Source organism: Caretta caretta, chromosome 5 (assembly GCF_965140235.1).
Source record: "Caretta caretta isolate rCarCar2 chromosome 5, rCarCar1.hap1, whole genome shotgun sequence".
NCBI classification, from domain to species: domain Eukaryota; kingdom Metazoa; phylum Chordata; order Testudines; family Cheloniidae; genus Caretta; species Caretta caretta.
In genome coordinates this window covers 127,354,148-127,377,385 of record NC_134210.1, presented here as the reverse complement: position 1 = coordinate 127,377,385, position 23,238 = coordinate 127,354,148, and the positions used below count along the sequence as shown (strand labels likewise).

Genomic DNA, 23,238 nt, shown 5'->3' with positions numbered 1-23,238 from the left:
TGCTACTTGAAATTATATATAAACTAATTTGGGGAACAGTTCTTAGTCTACAGTTCATTCAGACTGCAAAGATTACCACCAAATATGTAATTTACACTGTCACATACACAATTAACTTCTGGAACTTATTTAGCAGTAATTTATGGAATTAAATGGACACTGCAGGAAGCTAGAACTATATGTTCGATGTTTTCATTGGTAGAATGTACCATGTTGTTGAGTTACCCAAGACATCCAATCAAAATAAAGAAACAGCACCATATGACTTATGTAAATAACCAATACAGAGCAAAATGTGGTTATTACAACTGAATATAGAATTCAAAATGTACTTTCAGCATATATTCATGCACTGAAGGTAAACATTTTGGTTTAGCAAGTAGTCATGGTAGTCGAGTTTGAGCACTCGAATATTTATGGAAAGGGAATACAAAAGGGTTGAATATATGGTTGGATCAAAATTCCCTTTAGAATTTTTAACGACTATTTGCAGACTTTTTTCCCCCCCTGCTATTCACTCGGCTCCAGAAATTTGCACTGCTAAGGACTGACTAGTGAGCAAGGCCTTGTTTACACTAGAAAAGGGGTACAGTATATAGCCATATTAGCAAACACTCTTAATGTAGATGCAGCTTATACTGGCTTTTGCCGGTATGACTTATACCAGCTCCCTGAGTGGTGCTTTTGCCAGTATAAAAATGTTACAAGCAAACCCACCATCCTAACGGACATTACTATACTGCCAAAAGTTTTTAGTGTAGACTGGGCCTTGAGGGACAGCTTAAAGGGGCACAGGCAGCTTGAAATCTAGTCAGTTTTAAATAAATTAGTTTAAAGCGGTTTCAGCGATTGCACCTGCCCCTCGCTGCCTTGCCACATTTTGTGGTTTCCCCGTCATATGTTAATATGTAATGCTGTTCTCTCCTCTGCTGCTGTCTGAAACACTCTCACAAGCAAAAAAGAGGAACGAACTGACTGCAAAGGAGAGATGGTGAAACTAGCTGTACACAAAATGCTGCCAGATGTGCAGTGCGTGATCCAGAATAGAGATTGTTTTGGTGCAGGCTATTCTTTTTCCAATATAACAATCTTGGGTGTTACGTTGTGCATCCGACTGAAAGATAATTTTTTTTTAAAAGTTGGCAATCTCTCTTAAAAATCACTCTGCTGGAGGGCCATCAGACAGGATGGGATTCACTGGCGGCCGTAGGATAAAAGCATAGCTGCAACTAATGTTTGAACTTTTTACCACCGTCCTTATTTCTTTTCTAAACTATTGTACGAGGCTTTGGGATTGTTTCTCTGCTTGGGTCAGTAATGTCATTTGTGCCGATGCAAATTGGGTGCACTGTGTTAGAGCCCTAATGTGGTAGCATTTACACCAGGGCAATGTTTGTGTAAAATGAGTGTGTGAGGTGTCTCTATTAGCAGTATCAAGAGCTGGGTAAACTTCTAACCATTGTTCTGACACAGAACTTTGCTGGATGCTCCTGTTTCTATTTTGTTTCCGGGACTGAGACTTGCTGGGAAGGTCTGTTTAATGGGACTGCCCTGCCGGCTGGTTGGTATATGCTGCCTGGGTGAGGTACCGCTCAGAGTGAGTGACAACCGCCATGCAAATGCTGCCATAAGAGTTAAGTTGTGAGCTAACAATGGTCAGAAGCAGGGTGAGCACCCACTTCCTGTCACGTTTTCCTGTCTCACAAACACTGTGAGTGCAGTTTGCCACACTGCTTTAAGATACTTCACAGCGCCTGAGGTTGAGATGCTGACAGATGCCTGTTTAGAAGTTAAATTACAGCTGGACAAAACTGGGAACAATTCTTTGGCTAAAGTTCCCCTGAATTTCACTTCCCATGGATTTTGTCTTTTTCAGATACTTCTCTGACCCCCGCATAACATAGTATCTGAGGAGCTCACAATCTTTAACATACTCACCCTCACCCTGTGAGGCAGGGCAGTGCAGTTATCCCATTGGCTAGAGGGGAAACTGAGGCACAGCACGACTCAGTGACTTGCCCATGGTCAATCTGTGGCAGAGCAGGGATTTGAACCCAAGTCCTGGGCTAGTGCCCTCACCGCTGGATCATGTTTCTTATAGTCATAGAGTATAAGGCCAGAAGAGACCACCCGATCATCTAGTCTGACTCCTGATACATCATAGGCCACTAAACCCCACCCAGTTCTTCCTGTATTGAGCCCAATAACCTGGATCAGACCAATGCAGCACAGTCCTCTGGACACTATTCAATTTTACTGCCAGGGCGTTCTCTGTAGGAGCCCTATGGAGCTGGAACATGGTGGCCCGGTTCAGCCCAGATCGATCAGTCCCCCTGCCGCACCACACAAACACATCTTCTTTCAGAGGGCTGTTGGTAGAGGGGTTGTTGGGGGCCATTGGGGAATTCAGTGTCTCGTGTGTGCTGCCTGGGTACACAGTCTTGCTGTATGTTGCAGGGCTAGTATTTCGATTTGGATTGATAGTGTTTGTTCAAGGTGCATCAGGGGTTCACACAGGCACCAGGCGTAATAATCTACATTTAGGGCATGCCTACACTTACCATTTAAAGCAGAAAAAGTCCCTTTTTTGCACAAAAACCATGGGAGCATCTACATTTGCCAATGATTTTTTGTGGTAAAACTCAGAAGTTTCACCACAAAAAGAAAACCACCTCCACGAGAGGTGTACAGATCTTACTGGTGATGCTTTTGTAGGGATGTGCAAGTGAAGACACATTCTTCCTGTTTACAGAGCTTTTAGCCTATGCAGGATATCCCACAGTGACCACTCTGGTCAGCAGTTCTGCTGCTCTGACACCAGGTAAACAGACGTTTGCCCCTTCTGGTGTAAAGCCCCAGGAACTTTGAAACTCCCCTTCCTGTTTTCTTAGCAAGTGCTCACTTATCATCTGGCCTGGTGACAATGCTGCTCCGTGGAGCAAACGATCCCCCGCTTGGAGCGATGCTGAGCTACTGGAGCCGATCAGCATTTGTGGAGAGGAGGCTGTGCAGGGACCCAGGATGCCCCGCGATCACACCCTTCCCACAAGACCGATCGTCTAAATGGCAAGAGCTGCACTGTGGGATAGCTGCCCTCAGTGCGCTGCTCTCATGGGTGATGGAAATGCTGCAACTGTAAACACGATCTGACGCCAGCGCTTTCTTTCATGGGTTCACTATCACCGTTGAAACTGACAGCGCAAAAACTCTTCAAGTGTAGTCGTAGCCTAAGTTAGACCCAAAACTAGTTTTGGGGGGAAATCTGTACTTGTGTTTCGAAGCTGCAAAAGGAAGAGATGCCTCCCACTCCAGAGAGACGAACACTGGACTGGAGGGCTGGAGTTTCAGCTCTGCCAATGAGGGTATGTCTACATGGCGAAAAACCTATCCGGCAGCGAGTCTCAAAACCCAGGTCAACTGACATAGGCTTGTGATATGGCGCTAAAAATAGCAGGGTAAACATTCCTGCTCACATCAGAGCTCAGGCTCTGAAACTTGGGAGAAAAGATTTGCAAAAGAGACTTGTATAAGCAGCATCTGCACCAGATATCATGAGTGCTGCACACGAGGTGAAGTTAAACTGGTTCCAGTGTTTCTCCTCTGGTGATAGAGAAGAAGTGTTTCTTAAAGTCTACATTTTTGGTTCAAAAAGATAAATTAATTCTTCATGTAATAAAGCCCCTGAACTCAGCTTCTTACACTACAGTGCTCTCATTTACCTATAACCACAATATCCTGCTTCAAAAGCAGAACACGTCATTGTCTTGCTGTTGGCCATGGTTTTCCTGTTGCTTTAGCTGAAAAGAAGGCTTTTTATACGAGCCCTGTTCAATGCTGTGTGCTGTGCCGAGGAGCCCTGAAGATGATTTCATATTGTCCCATATGCGGAAAGCCCGTTTACTTTGGTAAGTTTCTTCCATTGGAAGCAAGAGCCCTTTTTTTTATGTTTCTTTAAATGGTAAATGAAGCCAGGCACTTTCTGTTCTACTTTTCTTACATTTGCAGTTAGTGACCCTCCGTTCATCATGGCACTTCATCCGCTAGATATCTAATCAGTTTCAGACAGCCAGTTAAAAGTCATTTCAGTGATTGCACCTGCTTCTCATTCCCTGTTCCAGTTTTTGTGCTTAAAAAAAATCACATTTTTCTGTTTTTAAAAATATTTTTCTTCCCCTGTTGTTGTGTGAAAGACCCCCACAAACCGGAGAAGCTGACTCACTCTGACTATACCAGGGCAGCGGCACTATGAGAAGTGCTGGCGATTGCACAAAGTGAATAAACTGAACAAAAATAGAGAGAAACACTTTTTCTCTAATTTCTTTCAGTCTTGGGTGATACTTTTAATAACTGAAGGAAAAGCATTTTCAGACAGAAGTATGATTTTTAAGTTGATGCTGCTCTGTAAAGCTCAAAAGCTTGTCTCTTTGAGCAACAGGAGTTGGTGTAATAAAACATTACCTCAACAAGCAACCTCTTTAATACATTGTCTCTCTATGTATAAATATAATCAGTTCTGAATTATGTGGATATCTGGATAGAAAACCTCAAGATCAGTCCTCCAAAATTAAACAGGATTAATATGAATTTCCTTCCAAATTTGCTATGAAATATTTTGGCAATGGACAGGAAAAGTTTACTCAACATGTTTCAAAAAGTACTATGAATGCGTTAACTGCTTTTATTAATGAACTGATAAGATAGGATAAAGCTACAAAATATCTTTCGGAACCTAGAAGTGATTTATAGTTTTTCAGATCATATTTGCAATGGTGCAGTAGGCCCTTATAATACTGCTTGACTTCATATGAAATAGGACTGCTACAGTGTACAAAGTGATAGAGAAACAAGAATGGGTCTACAGTGCAAAAAGATACATGGAAAAGGTTTGCTCACTTTTTAAGTTAGCAGTTGTTTCAAGTGATTTATAGGATGAATTTTGGCTTTTTATTTTTAAATCACCAGCTACTCTGAGGACCGTGCATGCCATGTGTTGGGCTATGGGATAGGGTTATCAGGAGCTCAGTACTTGAATACTACGAAGGGTAGGGGGGAGTATATTGATGGGGTGCTCACAAATCCATGCTTATAGGACATGAGGGAGCACTTGAAAGAGAAGGGGGTTTTGATGAAGATTCACTTGGCTTTCCAGGAAGAGGTTGGCATTTGGAAGAATCCATCTTGTTCCATTTTAGGTTAGTCCAGTAAAAGCCAGCAGCAGCTTCTTCCATTTGCCCTTTGTCTCCCCACTGTTCCCACTTCTGTTTCCTGGGGTTAAAATTACCCAAGATGCCCAGAAAAGGTCTGCATAGCAGGGTGAGGTCCTCATTGCTGCGTCTCATTAAGATTCCGATCCTTAGCCAAAAGGTCCCATCTGTGACCAAAGGGTAATTCTGCACCATGAGCCGCATTACCCCTGTGTGGGCAGCGGCAGAGAAATGAGTGGATCCAGGTGGTGACAGGGCCCAGAAAGGAGCTTGCTACCTGCACAACATTGCCCTCCTCTCATCACCTCGTGGAAGCCCCTGGGTGCTCCAAGGGGATCCGTTCCACTGGTTGGGATGGGCCAAAGCAAGGACTAGAGGAGGCAGAACGGGGGGAAATAAGTGCTTGTTGTAGGAACATCCACTCTGGTCTACCCCGTGGGAGCACCATAACCTGTTCACGGTGGCCTTATCAGTATTAACTCACGCGCTGTCCCCTCCTGCTCTCTGAAACCGCCCCCGAGTGGGCCTGAATGAAGCAGTTGCCTGGGGGATGATGTGCGCATTGGAGAGCAAATTGCGTGGCTATGGGGCCTTAGATTCAGGAGGCAGAACGGATGCAAATGGTCTCCATTCAGATAGCACTGACCTCGGCTACTGTGTGGCTTCCTTGGGTCAAGTCCTCTGTCAATTCTGCAGTGGTTGACTAGGGGACAAATCCCATTACCCCCCACTATTAAATAATAAAAGCAGAGATTCCATGAATGGGCAATCAGAATTTCCTGTGCTTTATAGTGGAGAAATCCAGGAAGGGGACAATCCAGCCCATTGCTGTCATTGCATTGTTTCTTCATAGACACACATCATGAAAAGTTTGCCTGGAAAAATGCACTTTCCTGAGGTTTCTATTAACCGTGAAGAGAGCATGTGGGCCTATGCATGTGTGCTCATATTTGATATGATACATTGTGACAAAGTTCCTCCTCTGCCTTGGTGGGTCCTGCGCTTATTGGCGGATTTGCTTGCCTCAGAGGTTCACGGCAGCCCCCAGTTTGGCCACTTTCGTGGCTCAAATCTGCCATTCACTCAGTTAGCCTTATCAGTAGCCAGCATGGGGAAAGGAAGAAGAACAATCCCCGCAGTCTCTGCTGATCCACCTAATAGATCGGGGAACAGGCCAGAGACCTTCCCCTCTGGTGGAACCCACAGTCCAGGTCAACTCCTCCGGTATCGAGTAGGGAGTTACAGGGATGGAGGGATGTGGGGGAACCTGGGCCCGCCCTCTACTCTGGGTTCCAGCCCGGGGCCCTGTGGATTGCAGCTGTCTACAGTGGCTCCATAACAGCTGTGTGACAGCTACAACTCCCTGGGCTACTTCCCCATGGCCTCCTCCCAACACCTTTTTTATTCTCACCACAGGACCTTTCTCCTGATGTCTGATAATGCTTGTACTTCTCACACTTCCAGTAGTACGCGTTCTCACTCTCAGCTTCTTGCGCCTCTTGCTCCCAGCTCCTCACACGCACACCACAAACTGAAGTGAGCTCCTTTTTAAACCCAGGTGCCCTGATTAGCCTGCCTTAATTGATTCTAGCAGCTTCTTGATTGGCTGCAGTGTTCTAATCAGCGTGTCTGCCTTAATTGTTTCCAGAAAGTTCCTGATTGTTCTGGAACCTTCCCTGTCACCTTACCCAGGGGAAAGGGACCTACTTAACATGGGACTAATATATCTGCCTTCTATCACTCTCCTGTAGCCATCTGGCCCGACCCTGTCACAATATATATATCTATATACTCCCCACCCTTCAGGAGCTGGAGTTAAAGATGGGAGAACATCTCAGTGATTTCAGGGGGAAAAAATCTTACAAGAATGTTGTAAATCATATTAAAAGACATTATTAAAAACTTGGGAAATTCAGGGTTAAGGTTAAATTAAAGAGAAACCAAACATTTTAAAGCATGGGAATGCACAATTCAGGCACCAAACAACCTTAACTCTGCCCCGCCAGAAGTAAAGTTGAGTGCGACTTTGAGGAATTGAATGTGTAACTGTGGGCAGTTGTGTAGTGGATATAAGAGGGAGTTTGCTGTGGAGGTGAATGCATTTGGGTATTAGTTTTGGCGGGAAGACATCTGGAGAGAGGTTGCGGGGGAGGTGAATGCCATAACTAGTGATTTCCTTGATTTTTAGTACTCACATTAATAGGAAATGACCTTGAGCTAATTCATTCTAATTGAAGGAAGTTTATTATGGGGGATATATATCTTCCAAACATTATGCAAAATTTATACAAGCCCTCTTAGGCAATGGAACACTTTCATTGTAGCAAATTAATTCCTCTGTTACTTGCTTAAGAATGTGTCACTCACTGCATTATTGGAAATGTTGTGGCTTGCTACATAAAACAGGTCTTATTTCAACAGCTTCATTATTTTCCTTTTTTAAAAAATGTTTTGATGGATTATTTAAAACGTCAGAGTTTGGTGCACAGGAACTGCATGATTTTATAGACGCTCTTCTTTGTTAGCAGCTAATGTATCTGCTTAAGTGGTTACAATAGTGTGTGCTTCATTATAACCTTACCTACCAGCATCGTTCACCCTCTGTATCCACTGTAATCCCTGAGTTTCATGGGTTGATAATTCAATCATTTAAAATCACATGAGGCTTAAACTTTATAAAGAGATTGTTTGTCTAGATGCTTTTTTTGGTTATAAATATGATGCAAATTGGACAAATTATGGAGTTTTAAAGAAATGATTTGCATGAGATTTTTTCAAGGAACATAACTTTCAGCCAAAAAAATGGGTTAATTTAAGAATAAAAATTTGGTACAGTTCTGTTTGTGAACTGATATCATTTGATATTTTGAAATGGCTGTTTGAAATATTTATTTTTGAAAAACAACAGATCATATTGCAATTCTATTATGCATTTTTATTTTTAGTAATAATTAGTGATAATAATTGCGTCTGAACACACAAATTGCACCAGTTTAACTCAAAAGCAGCTATAAAATGATTTATTTAAATCAGTGGTTCCCCAAAATTTTACCTCATGCCCCCCAACCTCTGTCCACGCCCTCCCCCCCCAAGCCAGGGCCAGGTGTGGGGCCGCAGCCCCAAGAAGGGGGGATGTGGACACAGGTACTGGGGAACTGGTAAGGACACTGGGGCCACAGCTGGGTGCGGGGCGGGACCGGGAGCGGAGCCTCGGCTGGAGGACGAGGCCAGCAGTCGAGGCCCCAGGAGTAGGGCCAGCAGCTGGAGCTAGGAATGGAGCTGGGTTGCCCTGTCCCCTGTAGGGGCTTGCCTGGGCCCCAGCCATGCACTCCCTAATGTTCCTTTGCGCCCCGCAGGGGGGATGTCCCCCAGTTTTGGGACCTCTGATTTAAATGGATGAAAACCCGTGTATAGACACAGATCAATTTAAAGCTGGTTATATTAGCTTAGCTTGCACCTGTACATTTACCAACAGAAGCACAACCAATATTGTCCCGGTTTAAAATTGATTTAAGTGTGTCCACACAGCCTTTTTCATCAGTTAACTAAATCAGTTTAAACATCGTGGGTGAAATCCTGGCCTCACTGAAGTCAAACTCCCATTGATTTCAGTGGGGCCAGGATTTCACCCCACACCTTTAGTTAAACAGGTGCAACTTTGTTTGTAGACCGACCCTAAGGCTTAGTGTCATATACTGCTGTAGAGATAAACAGATCTATTTTAGCATGAACATAATGTTCAGATCCACAGAGACTGGCATTTTCCATGCGCCGTGATCTGTTGGAGCAGGTTCTAAATGACTGAAGGTCTTGTATACTGTCCCTCTTTACACTGGGATAGAGACCACAGCCAACAGACGCAGCTATGTCAGAATACTGCAAAAAAGCAGTTTTCATGCTATCTCCATTCCCAGAGCCCATCCTGCTCCACTGAAGCTCAAACAAGTTCAGACTGGAAATAAGGTGTACATTTTAACAGTGAGAGCGATTAACCACTGGAACAACTTACCAAGGGTTGAGGTGGATTCTCCATCCCTGAACATTTTTAAATCAAGATTGGCTCTCTCTCTAAAAGACTTGCTCTAGGATTTATTTTGGCCTGTGTTACACAGGAGGCCAGACTAGATGATCACAGTGGTCCCTTCTGGCCTGGAATCTATGAAATCAAGGTTACTTTTGCCCTTATTTTCAATATTGGTGCAGGAGTGGTCTCTATTTTTGTTCTCAGGGACTGATTCCAATCTCACTAGAGCTGGTCAAAGCTTCTCTTGTTGAAACGTATTTTGTTTTTTTTATGGAAAGTATTTGCTCAATGAAAAGAATTTTCATGAATTTTTTAAAAAAATTGTTGAGATTTTCAGTGAAAACCCCAAAACAAATCATTTTTGGTTTTGGGGTTTTTGATTAAAACTTGAAATTTTTTGAAGAAAAATTTCAAGCAAAATGAAAAAAAAAGAAAAGAAAAAAAGAGAGAGCTTTGCCATTGCACTCTGGCCAACTGCTCATTTGGCTTCTGTATTTGACCTGTCTCTGATCTACATTTCCAATGCAAATCAGGTTAGTTTGTCAGGTGTTATGACTCAAAGGCTTCTGTGGTCTGCATAATGCTCCTCCTGTAAAGAAGAAACAGGACTTGCCTACAGTGACTGTAAGAGTGTTTCTTTATTCAGGCTGCTGCTGGCCTACAGAGACACCCTGGAGTTCCCGCTGGCTCTCTAGCTCACAGATTGAGCAAAACACTTTAGCACATGCTTAACTGTGAGTACATGAATAGACCCATTGATAGTCACTGGGACTGCTCACCTGCTTAGAGTTAGGCATGTGCTTAAGTACCTTCCTGAATAGGGGCCTAAATGAACAGCCCCTGTGCTCCCTAGTCCTGGTCTGGGCTGAGGAGATCGGTCATTAAGCTCCAATTTGATATCTTCTCCTTGACTTCAGGGGACCTGTTCTATGTGACCTTCATTTGGATTTCAGATGCTGCCAGCATGGTTAGAGGACAGGCATTATCAGCATTACCAATGCACGGTGAGAGGGCACACATGACTAACATCACTGATGTAAACAGCCCTGCCAGCCCAGCAACTCGGTGAAGGACAGGCACCTGCCAGGGGATCACAGGACAGATAATGTTTGTGGCCACTATGCAAGTATAGCTGACCTGCTCCTATCACTTGCACTGATTTCAATGGGTATTTTACTATTGACATCCGTGGTGGCAAGATTTGGGCCCTATATGATCCAAGTCAGGGGAATGTTTGCATCACCAGAACTGTATCTAGGTCACATTAGCCTGATAAGGGAGGAAGTAACTCAGGGTCACCAGTGGCTCTGCTAATGAGCAGCTCTGAATAGATTCTTTCATTACATGACCTTTTTAAACTGCACCCTCCCTGACTATTCTTTTGTCTTCTTCCTGAGCAATTATTTTTGTAACCTCCCTTCACAAAGGATATCTCCACTGTCAGGTCTGTGCGTCAGGAGGAGGCAGGATGTGATTGAAGCTGTGCCTGAGCAAGGTGAAATGGATTTGTACCAAGTTCACTCTGCACTTGCGTCAGGGTTATTACACTCTTTAGCAAGCCACCGTGCACAAAGGCTGATGAAATCTGAGATGCTGGGTGGGGAAAAAAAAGAAGTGAAGAGCTATCAGAGAGAAGCCTTTCTGCCACAGGCAGAAAATACCAGTCCTAGCTTTGTCAGAGTGCATGACGAGATGGAGCAGCTCACTCAAAAACCAGCACACAGAAGATCTACAGACCAAACCCACACCTGCAAGCATGGGCCATGGCTTGAGGTGACAATTGCATTTGTGCAATGGAAAACTGGCTATACTTGCTTTCTGTAGGCCACGCCCTGCAGCTTTTGCCAGTGTCTGTGGAGCCAGCGCTCCTGTTGGCTCCCACTGAAAGGTGCTAACAGCTGCCAGCCAGGGACTGATCGAAAGAATCACAGCCCTTGTGAAAACCAATGGGTGTGAAGCACTCTTTCAGGCCCGACAGAATAAACAATCCAACCCCCTTCTGTAGTCAAAACAGCTGCCAATAATGGAGGGTCTGCCACAGGCAAAGGCTGCAGCAGAGCTGGGCCTGAGGGCCAAGGTGCTGTGCGTGCGGACCAACGGGCTAACGCAGGGGCGAGGAGATGGACTGCATGTGGTGTGTGCTGGAGGCAGCCAGCCAAGTGAAGGAGCGGTGAGCATGACCCGGAGAGGACGCAGAGGTGCAGGACTTCTTGAGCACAGAACTTGCTGGAAGAGCAGCCATGGGGATTTTTGAGCCAGGAAACTGCCCGCTGTTTGTTTCTATTGTGCTTAGGGGGAAAACAGACTGCGTGCACCTGTTTTGCAAACAAACAAGATTACGTCAAGAATACATCTGACTGGTTTCACTGATTTCTCCTCTTAATGGACCCTCTCCCCCCACCCCACAACACCCGGACTTTGGCTAACTGGCTTTAATAAAGGACTAAGGAAGAACTGAGCATATGATTCCAGATGTGGTGAATTTAGTGTCCCACAGGCCAACCAGCTTGAAGGACTGGATGACTCGTGAGGCGTTTGGGCATGTGGCTAGAACATTAGGGGCCAGATGCTCCTTGTGAGGGGGCAGCTCTGTGCTGATCCGTCACAGCAAGGTCTCCCCAGTGTACAGGGATCCTCAGATGACAAAGCACTGCCAAAGTCTCCTACATCTATCTCCCCCTGTCTTCCTAGAGCTGGAGCCCCGGGGCATGGGCAAGTGGGGTTCTTGTGAGAATCATCGGAATCCCCTTTCACATCATGCATCTTAGACACAGTTTTGTACTTACTGGGCTGAGGGTGATCAGCTTACACCTTCCTCACTAGCAGCTGTTATTTCTCTTGCTGGGCTGATGAATGGATGAACTCCAGTTTTTTAGCAAATTCCACTGCCTCACAACCTGTCCTTGGTATCAATTCGCTGATTTTGATTTGCAAGTCCCTGTCCAGCTGCGCTTCAATAAATTGGCCCACTGCTCATATAGCATGCGAGTCCTCCCTGGCATCTGGATATGCCAGCTACACTGATCTCCTCACATCCTCTGCCAGATCAGGTGTGTGGGGGGAGGATCTCTTCCTTTCCTCTTCTGCGAACCTTTAGTTGAGTCCTGGCCAACTCAGATGGACCACTGGCTCCTAACTGCACATCAAAAGCTGGTACCTAGAAGAGGTTTAAATTTTTTTTTTAAAAGTTTTTCTAAGTTGTCCATGCAAAATTTTTATTTTTTGTGTAAATTCAAATGCCAAAATACTTCAAACAAAACTGGGGTCTGTCTCTCTCATGTTGTCTTTCATGAAAATTTTCAAGAGGTCTTGGGTTCGTTCTGATAAAGAATGCAAACAAATTTCAGAACCTCATAATGTTTTGCAAAATGGAATTCTTGTTTTCCAGCCAGCCCTCCTCAGTTTAAGGGGAGAAATCAGTGATGCACTCAGTGCATTTACTTAGTGTAATTTGTTGATGTTCAAAATGTACACAACTCCTGCTCCCTTGGACTCAGGGGATCCCATGCTGCACTCAGGCAATTCCCTTCTGCAGAAACCTCAGCTAAAGTGCAATGGCAAAAATCCCCCTGTAAGTGGTGTTGGTAGCTCAGTGGGTGAACCAGATTGCTTGAGGAGGAGGTGTTATATAACTGATTATTATTATTAAGAGCCAGACAATGTGACCCATAGCCAAGCCTTGTCTCATACTAGTATTTACTGTTACCTTATTGACCTTATAAATAAGGTCCATCATCTCGTTGGTACCTTAGTGTCTGAGGAACTAGGCAGTGTAGAAGAAGAAAAGCTCTGTGTGGCTCGAAAGCTTGTCTCGCTTACCAACAGAAGTTGGCCCAATAAAAGATATCACCTCACCCCCACTATGTCTCTCTGAATAACTGTTGTCCCTGGTGGTGAACTGACTGAGAACCAACATTATACAGATTCATTTTTCCATTATGTGGCATTTAAGAAGCTTCTGGATTCCCTGACGTTATCTAATCAAACTCAGGGGGACGATACATTTGCAGTTCAAACTTAAACTGACTTTGAAGTCCATGGAGCTCTGCCAATTTACAGCAGTGAAGGAGGCAGCCTTTCATTTCAGTTTACAAAACACACACGGATAGTAGCCCCGAAGTGGACACTGATCCACAACAGTGACAGGGAGAGGCAGAGATGCCGTTGTATAAGAACACGCAGCCTTGCCCTGTTGCTTATGACTGATCCACACGGCTATTGTGTGTGTAATGAGGAGACTAAAGAAGAATCATGGAAAGTATGATGGAAGGGGTGCAGACATTGTAGATGTGCTGAAACATTACTTCTTTCCAAGCTCAGGTTTCTTAGCTGAGTTCACAGGGTACTTGAGGCGATAAGTCATTTTTATAAACACCACCTGATTTGTGTTTTTACTAAAGATGAGCCAAAGCCAGAAGCTTTTACCTGACCCTATGCTCAGAACGATGGAATCATCCCTGGCTTTGCAAAACAAACATCTGACTGTTGAGGTTCTTGTCTCTATTCTCAACCTATTCCACATCCAGACATAGAAAGTCTGACAATAGCACAAGCACAAGCTAGGCAGCCCTGGTGAGGCAGGTGTGTATAACACTGGCATGGACCCCAAACACGTCTCTGTACCAGATGCTATAACTAAGAAGGTTTAAGTGTGCCAGGTCCCCTACAGAAACTAGAAAAGAGACAGTCCCTGCCCCAGAGAGCTTACAATATATGGAGAGGATGCTGCAAGCACTTTATCTACATTATTTAATATTCATGTTACAGCAATGGCTAGACACACCAGCAGAGTTTTATGGATTTCCGTAGTGCTAGGTTCTGCACAGCCATGTAATAAGTCGTGGTCAATGCCTCACAGAGCTGACAGTCTAAGGTTTCCGACTAAGATAAACCGCACTGCTACCAATCATATTGCACTAGTGTAAGTCGTGCCCAGGGTGGTGCATCTACACCTCTGGCAAATCCCTGAGTAGCCAAGGCCTAAATGAGCAGGTCAGACAAAGGGTGGGAGAAAAGGAAGGACTATTATTTCATGTTACGGATGGGGTAGCCCAGAGATGAAATGACTTGTCCGAGGTCACGGGGTGACCAGTTGTGCACACACTATCCAGGTGAGGCTGCACCATTGATTAATATACAGGCATTAGTATATTGCCAGATAATTCTCAATCCTGTTCTTTACGCATCCTAACATTGTTTGCTTCTTTGACCGTTGACCAGAGCTGTCTGTTAAGATGCCCAGGTCCCTTTCCTGAGTAGATACAGTTAATTTAGAACCCTGTACGGTGTGTGAGTAGTTTAATTTTTTCCTTCCAGTGCACGTTACTTTGCATTTATGAGCATGGAACTTCACCTGCCATTGTGTTGCCCATTCTCCTAGCGTGACTGAGTCCCTCTGAAGCTACTTACAGCCCTCTCGGGACTTGACTAACCCAAATAACCAAATTTTGCAGCTGTTATCCCTCTTCCCCCTGTGATGTGGGGTGGCACAAACGTACAGCAAGGAAACCGTCTGCTTAGCTAATCCTGGGCAATGATCCCCCATTGACATCAATGGGAGCGACAACTCAAATCAGTAAGACAAGGTGGGTGAGGTGATCTCTTCTATGGGACAGAAGTTGGTCCAATAAAAGATATTACCTCCCTCACCTTGTCTCTCTAGTATCCTGGGACCAACATGGCTACAACCACATGGCATACAACCATGTCAGTACAGCCGAGAAACTGCTCACCCTAATACCTTGTACTAGGTGTACTAATTAACTAATTAGTACTAATTAACTAATTAACTAATTGTACTAATTAACCAGTGTCAATTTGTTTCATCAACCAGCTGGCATCAAGTAGCTGGCCACACATTCAGATACAGCGGATTCTCCGAGACAGCCGAGAAAGCAGGTTGATTAGCTAGGCTCCATGTCTATAATTCATCTCACTGAGGAGGACAGAGATGGTGAAAATTAACCTGGGCCACCGGCTTTGGTTGAACACCCTGGTCTCCTCAGAAGGTGACAGAGTGGGGCTACTGTTAAACACAGCAGAGCCGGTGGTGCTACGAATCTCACTGTCTGTGCAGAAAATAAGCATCAGCAGGCAATGAATAAGCATGTAGCTGGAACATTAACTTGAGGGAATATTACCCACATTGTGCCTTCAAACTGATGCCTGAGAAAGAGGAGGGGCAAGGGTGCAGAATTTAACAGGGAATGGCAAACATCCTCAAAACCCAGCTACCCTTATATCCCTGCACACCAAACTGAAGGGCCTCAAAGCAGCTCATGTACCAGGAATGAACCATGCAATCTAAACTGAGTAAGAATTGGGTAAGAATTTACTTCCCTCCCTGGTGGTGGCCAGGTACTTGATGCTATTATAATTCAACGTGAGTCTTTAGATGGGGTTTATTTTTAGAAGAAGGACGTTGAACTTGTTGGCGACAGAAATGGTCCATTCCCCTTCTTTTTGTCATCTGTTGCTAGAAACCCCTCTTCTCCCCTCCTTTTAATAATAAAGATTATTTGCGTTAAATTCATGGGCCATATTCAGCCCTGGTGTAAGCAGGTGGCCTACCCATGGAAGTTAAGGCACCCATTTACGCCAGAGCTGAACTTAGCCCAGGATTTAATCCTTCAGATGTCAACAGCTATTTCTTACATGGTATCCTAGTCTTCTGTTTGCGACATCACATCCATTTCCATAGCAGCCAGTGATGTTATCTCAAAGAATTGCTATGACTTCCGGTGGGGAATAAGTAAGGCTACGATTTAGTCACGGGTATTTTTAGTAAAAGTCATGAACAGGTCACAGGCAGTAACCAAAAAGTCACGGCCAGTGACCTGTCCATGACTTCCATGAATCCGTGACTTCTGTGAAAGATTCGCAGCTTTAGGAATAAGCAACAGGAGTGATTAATTCTCAAGGAACAAACAACACATATTCCTAATAGTATAAATGTGGTTAAGAAATACAGAGAAGTAGGATACAATTTTGTACTTGATTGTTTGTCAAAGTGGGCGGGGGTTGGACCACGTCCTTGAAATCTTTTAAGGAAACACTCCTCCAAGTGCTGAAGCCTTCTCAAGGACTTAAGAATTAACTTTATGCCAGAATGCCTTTCATCTCTAAGCACAGGCAAAGAAAATAACAGCAGAGCTAAAGACATGCTGAAGAGCTACATAGGAGTTGTGGGCTAAATTCTCAGCTGGTGCCAGTGACTGACACAGGCTGGGGATCTGGCCCATGCAGTTGATTCACAAAGAAGAAACTGATTAACACAGGCTAAGAAATACAAGTTAAAGTGGGAGCAAATGAGGAAGAGGAGGAGGATGACTGGCCCTGTGGTTAGGGTGCTAGCTGGGACTCAGTTCTCTGCTCTGCTCCAGATTTTCTGGATGACCTTGGGTAAGTTACTTAACCTCTCTGTACCTCAGTTCCCCATCTGTACATTGGGAATAACAAGCACAGCACTGCCCTGCCTCCCCGGGGGCTGGAGGAAGGGCTCACTGTGGTGGTGATGAGCTCTGCTAAGTACCTGAGATAGAAATGGCAAAACAAAACTTTAAGCAGAAACCTCAGCACAGCCTTAAAAAATAGGCTCTGCAATACTTTAGCCTGGCCGATCGGCTGATGAGGCAGATCAGCACTAAACGGACAGGGCCAGCGACCAAGCCTGTTAATGATTTTGGCAAGAAACTCTGCCCTCATCTCTTGGTCTCCTGGCTAATAAGGAATGCCCAGCTCTGGATGAGTCAGCAGCCTGCTCTGTCTGGGCTGAGGCCCCCTATCTCTGCACTGCTCCCAGTGCCATTCCTACTGGCAACCCCCTCTCACCCACTGCTGCGGCCAGTGCAGAGCAGGGAGCGGAGTGCGCCGGTAACTGCCGCACAGCATAAAGGGGCTGCGGCCAGTGCAGAGCAGCGGGTGGAGTGGACATAGATGCTGAATTGCTCTCTCTCATGGAGAAGGGCCATTCATTTTCTGATGCGCACACATAGAACTCATGGTTGTTGCATTCACGAAGAGTGATGGCTATTGCTGGGTACAGTGGACATTTATTCTGGAGCAGCAGAGAGCTTTCTGGTGTAGCTTCTCCTGTCACTCTTGATCATTTATGCACTGGTTACCAGTACTGGATGTAAAATACGCTCCTACTCCCCTCCCGCCCCACCTGCTGCCTTGGGCAGTCATTTAGGTCTGTGCAAAGAAGGTGTGAAAACACCACCATCCTGATCTGGTAGAGTTTGATACTGCTTTTCATAGCAAAGCAATGTGGAATCAGGCTTTGCTGCTGGCATTTCTAGTTGCCGTGGGTCAGTCGGGGCATGACAGGTAAGCTGTTTAACGGACTCCAGGCTGATTTACATGGTGAGAGAGAACAGCAATAGAAGTGGACATGAGGAAGATAAGGGGGGATTGCTTTCCTCCGTGGCTGGGGATCACTTTATGACTGGAAGCACATTCTAAACACCCGTTCTCATGCATCCTGGCTAACAGACTGGCTAAGACACCACCCCAGCTATGCTGGGAATGAGAACTTTGGCTAACTCACCCCACATTGCAGTCATTAGCTGGGGGATCACATTCAGAAAGCCAGACGCCCTTCCCTTTACTCCAGATGAGAAGTACAGTACCCTGCTGTTGAAAGGAACGGACCAAGTGCTATTCAACATAGGTACAGGGACCAGAATCTGGCCCATCTGGGCTAAAGCCGAGACCAAAAAAGCACCTGACAGACTCGGCACAAGGCATCTGTGTACTGAGCCGGCCCTTTCACCTATTCCCACCACGGCTAGCCCCTTGCTCCTGCAGAAACAATGCCCTTTGACCGCCTAAGTGACCTGCGCCTGGCTACGTCGTACCCTATGTGTGCTCAGTGACACGGTTTGCTGGCCCGTCCTTGACTTTGCATGAAGCAGCTTTCCCTGCTTCCTCAGACAGCAGGGATCTGATGGCGGAAGTTGCTAAGTGGAGCAGAAAAACACAGGAGGGAGAAAACACGTGCCCTAAAGAGCGTGAGTGACCAAGTACCTTTGGGATCCCACACCACCCGCTAGGCCTTTCTGTGGAGAACACTAATGTTAGAGCAGGAAGCTCTAAAGTTCAGAGTCTATTCATTTTCGTTGTGTTACCCTCGCTGCTGGATTTCATTCGATAGGGAGAGGAGCCCTCTACAGACTCCTCATGCAAATGAGCTCCTGCTGAGAGCTGCGCTGACATACTAATGCTTCACCTCACCAAGGGCACCCACACGCGCAGGTTGTTCTGAGCAGCCTTTTCCCTAGGGCGAGGGGAATGTTCCTTGCTGAGCACGGCTGCAGCATGCCTTGCAATTTAGCAAATGAAGGGAAGGGTTTTTTTCCCCTAAGTGTGTGATGCATTGTGCATTTAATAAGTCCCACTGCATCATACTGGAAGCAAGGGGATGGGACAGAGCCACTGATGGAGTTTTGCTATCAGCATTAAACAGCTTCATTATCAATCAGCAAGTAACCGCAAAAGGAAAAAAATGGGGAAGCACGATGCCTGGTGATAGCACATGGAGCTTTTCACTGTGTGGCCACCAATGCTTCTAATTGTGCTCAAGTCAGCAGTAATCCAACCTCACAGCACCAGACCCTCAGCCGGTGTAAATCAACATCACACCATTTATTTCAGTGGGGAGGGTTTGGGGCACTCTATTGATCTAGGTTCTTATAGGGCTTCCATCACTGTATAACGTGAACACATCGCCTATATTTGTGCATTTATTTTTACAACACCCCTGTGAGGCAGGGCAGAGCTATTATGCCCACTTTACAAATGTAAAATCAAGGCACAGAGAGACTAAGTGACTTGGCCAAGCTGTAAGAGACTGGATGTGGGACAGTACTACCTAATGGTCAGGGTGGGAGGTTGGCCTAGTGGCCAGAGCCCAGATCAAGAGCCAAATTACCAAGTCTAGGGAGCATAGCAGAGCCAGAAGCTAAGAATCAGAGCCAGACTTTCAGAAGGAAAGCAGACCAGATACATAGCTAGGAGCACATAACAGTATTAAGTAGATAGCCCTGCTACAGGGTTTAAGAATGTTCCTGCTGGTATCTTCAGCCAATCGGGGGGCCAGGTTCATTAGCTGAGTCAGCTGGGCTCAGTTGGGCGTCCCTGACAAAAGGGAGTGTGCAGCAGAGTAGCGAGGTGAGTGTAGTTCTTGGGTGTTGCAGTGAGCACTCATCCTCCTGCTTCAAATTCTGCTCTGTCATACACCTGGCAGACTCCTCAGCTTTCAGTGGATTCTAAAGGTAGATGTTGAAATCCTTGCTCTTCCACAGGAGTTAAAAAAACTCATCCTTTAGAGTTTCAGTGGATTCTAAAGGTAGATGTCCCATTAGCAGGGTCGAAATTCCTTCTCACCCGCTTGCTGTGTCTTTTGGTTCCAAATGTTGTCAAAATCAGCTAAATCCCTCAGTAACTTGGTTTGCAGGAAAGCAAGGAGGCCATTGCAGATGGCTTCATGCTCCATAATGACGTAGCTATATAAAGGCATTGACTAAGGTCAGGGACTCAGTTAAAGAATCTCATCCATTGGGCTGGTTGAACATTTTTGGTTGAAAAGATTTTTCATTGGACAATAGGGTTTAGCTGAAAATGCAATTTTCAGTCTTTGCATGGTCATGTGACAGGAGTAAAGACTCAAAGAAAATCACTTTTTTTCTAACACTGAACAAGGAACTTTTTGCACTAAGGAATAAGTGTGATCGCTAAAGCCACTCTGTCATTCTGCATTTCACTGCAGAATTTCCTTAACCTGCTCCTGACTGGCTTCCGCCTATGGATTTAAAGAAACAGGTCCCATATCCCCTCACAATATAGGGGCTCAATAGTTTGGCGTCTCAAGCCTGCCATGCTGTAAGTTGCTGTGTAGGGAAGCAAACTGCATTTGCAGTTTGGCACATAACTATCGACTTTAGCTGTATAACTGAGGTTCATCTTCTTCACAATGTAGCTCTTGAAGGAACTGGTTTCCTTATTACTCTGATTTGTATAAGTCACATAGGCCCACTCCTTGATCTGCGTCTTAGCAAACCCCTGTACCTTCACTTGATGACCTAGGACATCTGTTACTGGTTCTGTGGATGAAGGGAAAGCAGTGGATGTATTGTTTCTTGACTTTAGCAAAGCTTTTGACACGGTCTCCCACAGTATTCTTGTCAGCAAGTTAAGGAAATATGGGCTGGAAGAATGCACTATAAGGTGGGTAGAAAGCTGGCTAGATTGTCGGGCTCAACGGGTAGTGATCAATGGCTCCATGTCTAGTTGGCAGCCGGTATCAAGTGGAGTGCCCCAAGGGTCAGTCCTGGGGCCGGTTTTGTTCAATATCTTCATAAATGATCTGGAGGATGGTGTGGATTGCACTCTCAGCAAATTTGCGGATGATACTAAACTGGGAGGAGTGGTAGATACGCTGGAGGGGAGGGATAGGATACAGAAGGACCTAGACAAATTGGAGGATTGGGCCAAAAGAAATCTGATGAGGTTCAATAAGGATAAGTGCAGGGTCCTGCACTTAGGACGGAAGAACCCAATGCACAGCTACAGACTAGGGACCGAATGGCTAGGCAGCAGTTCTGCGGAAAAGGACCTAGGGGTGACAGTGGACGAGAAGCTGGATATGAGTCAGCAGTGTGCCCTTGTTGCCAAGAAGGCCAATGGCATTTTGGGATGTATAAGTAGGGGCATAGCGAGCAGATCGAGGGACGTGATCGTTCCCCTCTATTCGACATTGGTGAGGCCTCATCTGGAGTACTGTGTCCAGTTTTGGGCCCCACACTACAAGAAGGATGTGGATAAATTGGAGAGAGTCCAGCGAAGGGCAACAAAAATGATTAGGGGTCTGGAACACATGACTTATGAGGAGAGGCTGAGGGAGCTGGGATTGTTTAGCCTGAAGAAGAGAAGAATGAGGGGGGATTTGATAGCTGCTTTCAACTACCTGAAAGGGGGTTCCAAAGAGGATGGCTCTAGACTGTTCTCAATGGTAGCAGATGACAGAACGAGGAGTAATGGTCTCAAGCTGCAGTGGGGGAGGTTTAGATTGGATATTAGGAAAAACTTTTTCACTAAGAGGGTGGTGAAACACTGGAATGCGTTACCTAGGGAGGTGGTAGAATCTCCTTCCTTAGAGGTTTTTAAGGTCAGGCTTGACAAAGCCCTGGCTGGGATGATTTAACTGGGAATTGGTCCTGCTTCGAGCAGGGGGTTGGACTAGATGACCTTCTGGGGTCCCTTCCAACCCTTATATTCTATGATTCTATGATTCTATGACACCCTCCAGGAAACCAGATTCTCTAGCTCCAAGTTGAATTCTGCTCTGTCCTGCTGTTCTCTGAGTCTTCTATCACCTTCCCTAAATACAAAGCCCCCTGGGAGTGCAGAGAGTATCTCAAAAATGACAGCAGGAAAACAATGCCCCTGTTTACCAAACGGGATTATTATTTGTACTGTTGTGGCTATGGGCCCGAACGTGCTAGGGGCTGTACAGACACACAGTAAGAGACAGTCTCTGCCTTGAAGAGCCTATGGTCCACATGGAAAAGACAGACAACGGGAAACAGAAGCACAGAGAGAGAAGTGACTTGCCTAAGGTCACCTAGCAGGTTAGCTGGTAAAAATAAGACCTAGCTCTTAGGGAGAGCTTTACAAAGGAGGTCAGTGTTGTTATATCCGTTTCACAGATGCGTATACTGAAGCACAGTCAGCTGACACAACTTGCCCATGGTCACACAACAGGCTAGTGACGGAGCCAGGAACAGAACCCAGGTCTCCTCAGTCCTAGTGTAAAGCTCTAGCCACTAGGTCTCTTTCTTTGTAACTAGGTATCTCATTTCCACTGTAAGGCTAATCCAGTCCCACATCAATGCTATTTCTCCTCTAGCACGGCCTTGGCCTAGCAGGCTGTCCGAGGGACCAAGAGGGCTGATGAAATGAGAGGTTGCTGAGATGGATGAACACAGCAGAGCAGATATTACAGAGGCTTCTTCTCCAAGCGGGTTACCATAATGTGCAACAACCTACCATGGCAGAGGATTGGTACATGACTAATGGTGTCTCATTGCTTCCTTGTGCCCGCCCCCCCCATCAGCCTGGCTGTACAATATGAGAATGAGACAACAGAGGGGCAAACTGCTTGGAGCAGGCACTGTCTTTTTGCTCCGTGTTTGCACAGCACCTAGCACAGTGGGGCCAGGGCTGGGCTGCTAGGCATTACCGCAATACAAATCATAACAATAAATGTCGCATACAGTGCACCCATTTAAGAAAAGAATGGACATGTGCTTAAACCGTCCATCGGTCTTAGTGGACGTCCTGCTACAACATCAGGGCTTTCCTGGCAAAGGGTCAGGATGGCAGCAGAGTTCGGTCACTAAAAGAGGTCTGCATATCTCCAAGTGGGCTGTATATTAGAATAAAGTATCAGCCATTAACAAAACCAGTGTACATACACTAGGCCAGTTCTGATCTGTAACCCTATCACCTTCAGTAGAGTTAGTCCTGATTTACATAAGTGGAAGTGAAATCAGGCTGCTTGTATACTATCGGCTAGCAGTAATACGGAATAAACACAGTCGTTCTTGAAATGATTATAGCTTTCTGCACATTGCAAACATTAATTATTGGGACCTTAGCCATCAAGAGTCAAACAGAAACTGAGATTTAATGGATTACAGGGTAAACTGCTGTATATTGACAAGTGCCAGAAAAAGATGGAGGTAAACATTTGCAATTCATTGTGTGGAATTTTAGCCACATGGATCCCATTAAAATCAATGCAAGTCACTTGATCGCATTCCAGTGCAGTGCTTCGCGATTGCCACGGTATTGCGCTGAAGCAATGTACCATTCTGCACCATGCATATACTGCGCTGAAGCAATGTACGTACTATGCTACGTAGGCCCGTATTTATAGTGCAAGGCATATGCTGTACTACGGCAGGGCATTACGTATGTGTATTGTACAGTACATACTACACTATAGCA

The 23,238-nt window shown here is 45.4% G+C and overlaps 1 protein-coding gene across 1 annotated transcript in view; it reads left to right on the top strand.

Annotated features, from left to right (window-relative positions):
* Nucleotides 1-2,962: 2,962 nt before the first annotated feature.
* The window catches only part of LOC125636610 (cysteine-rich protein 1), a 55,226-nt gene continuing 34,950 nt past the window's right edge, over nucleotides 2,963-23,238 (top strand). The window contains exon 1 of the mRNA XM_048850005.2: nucleotides 2,963-3,905. Coding sequence (XP_048705962.1) covers nucleotides 3,863-3,905 — 43 coding nt within the window. The 5' untranslated portion in view covers nucleotides 2,963-3,862. The remainder of the gene's footprint in view (nucleotides 3,906-23,238) is intronic.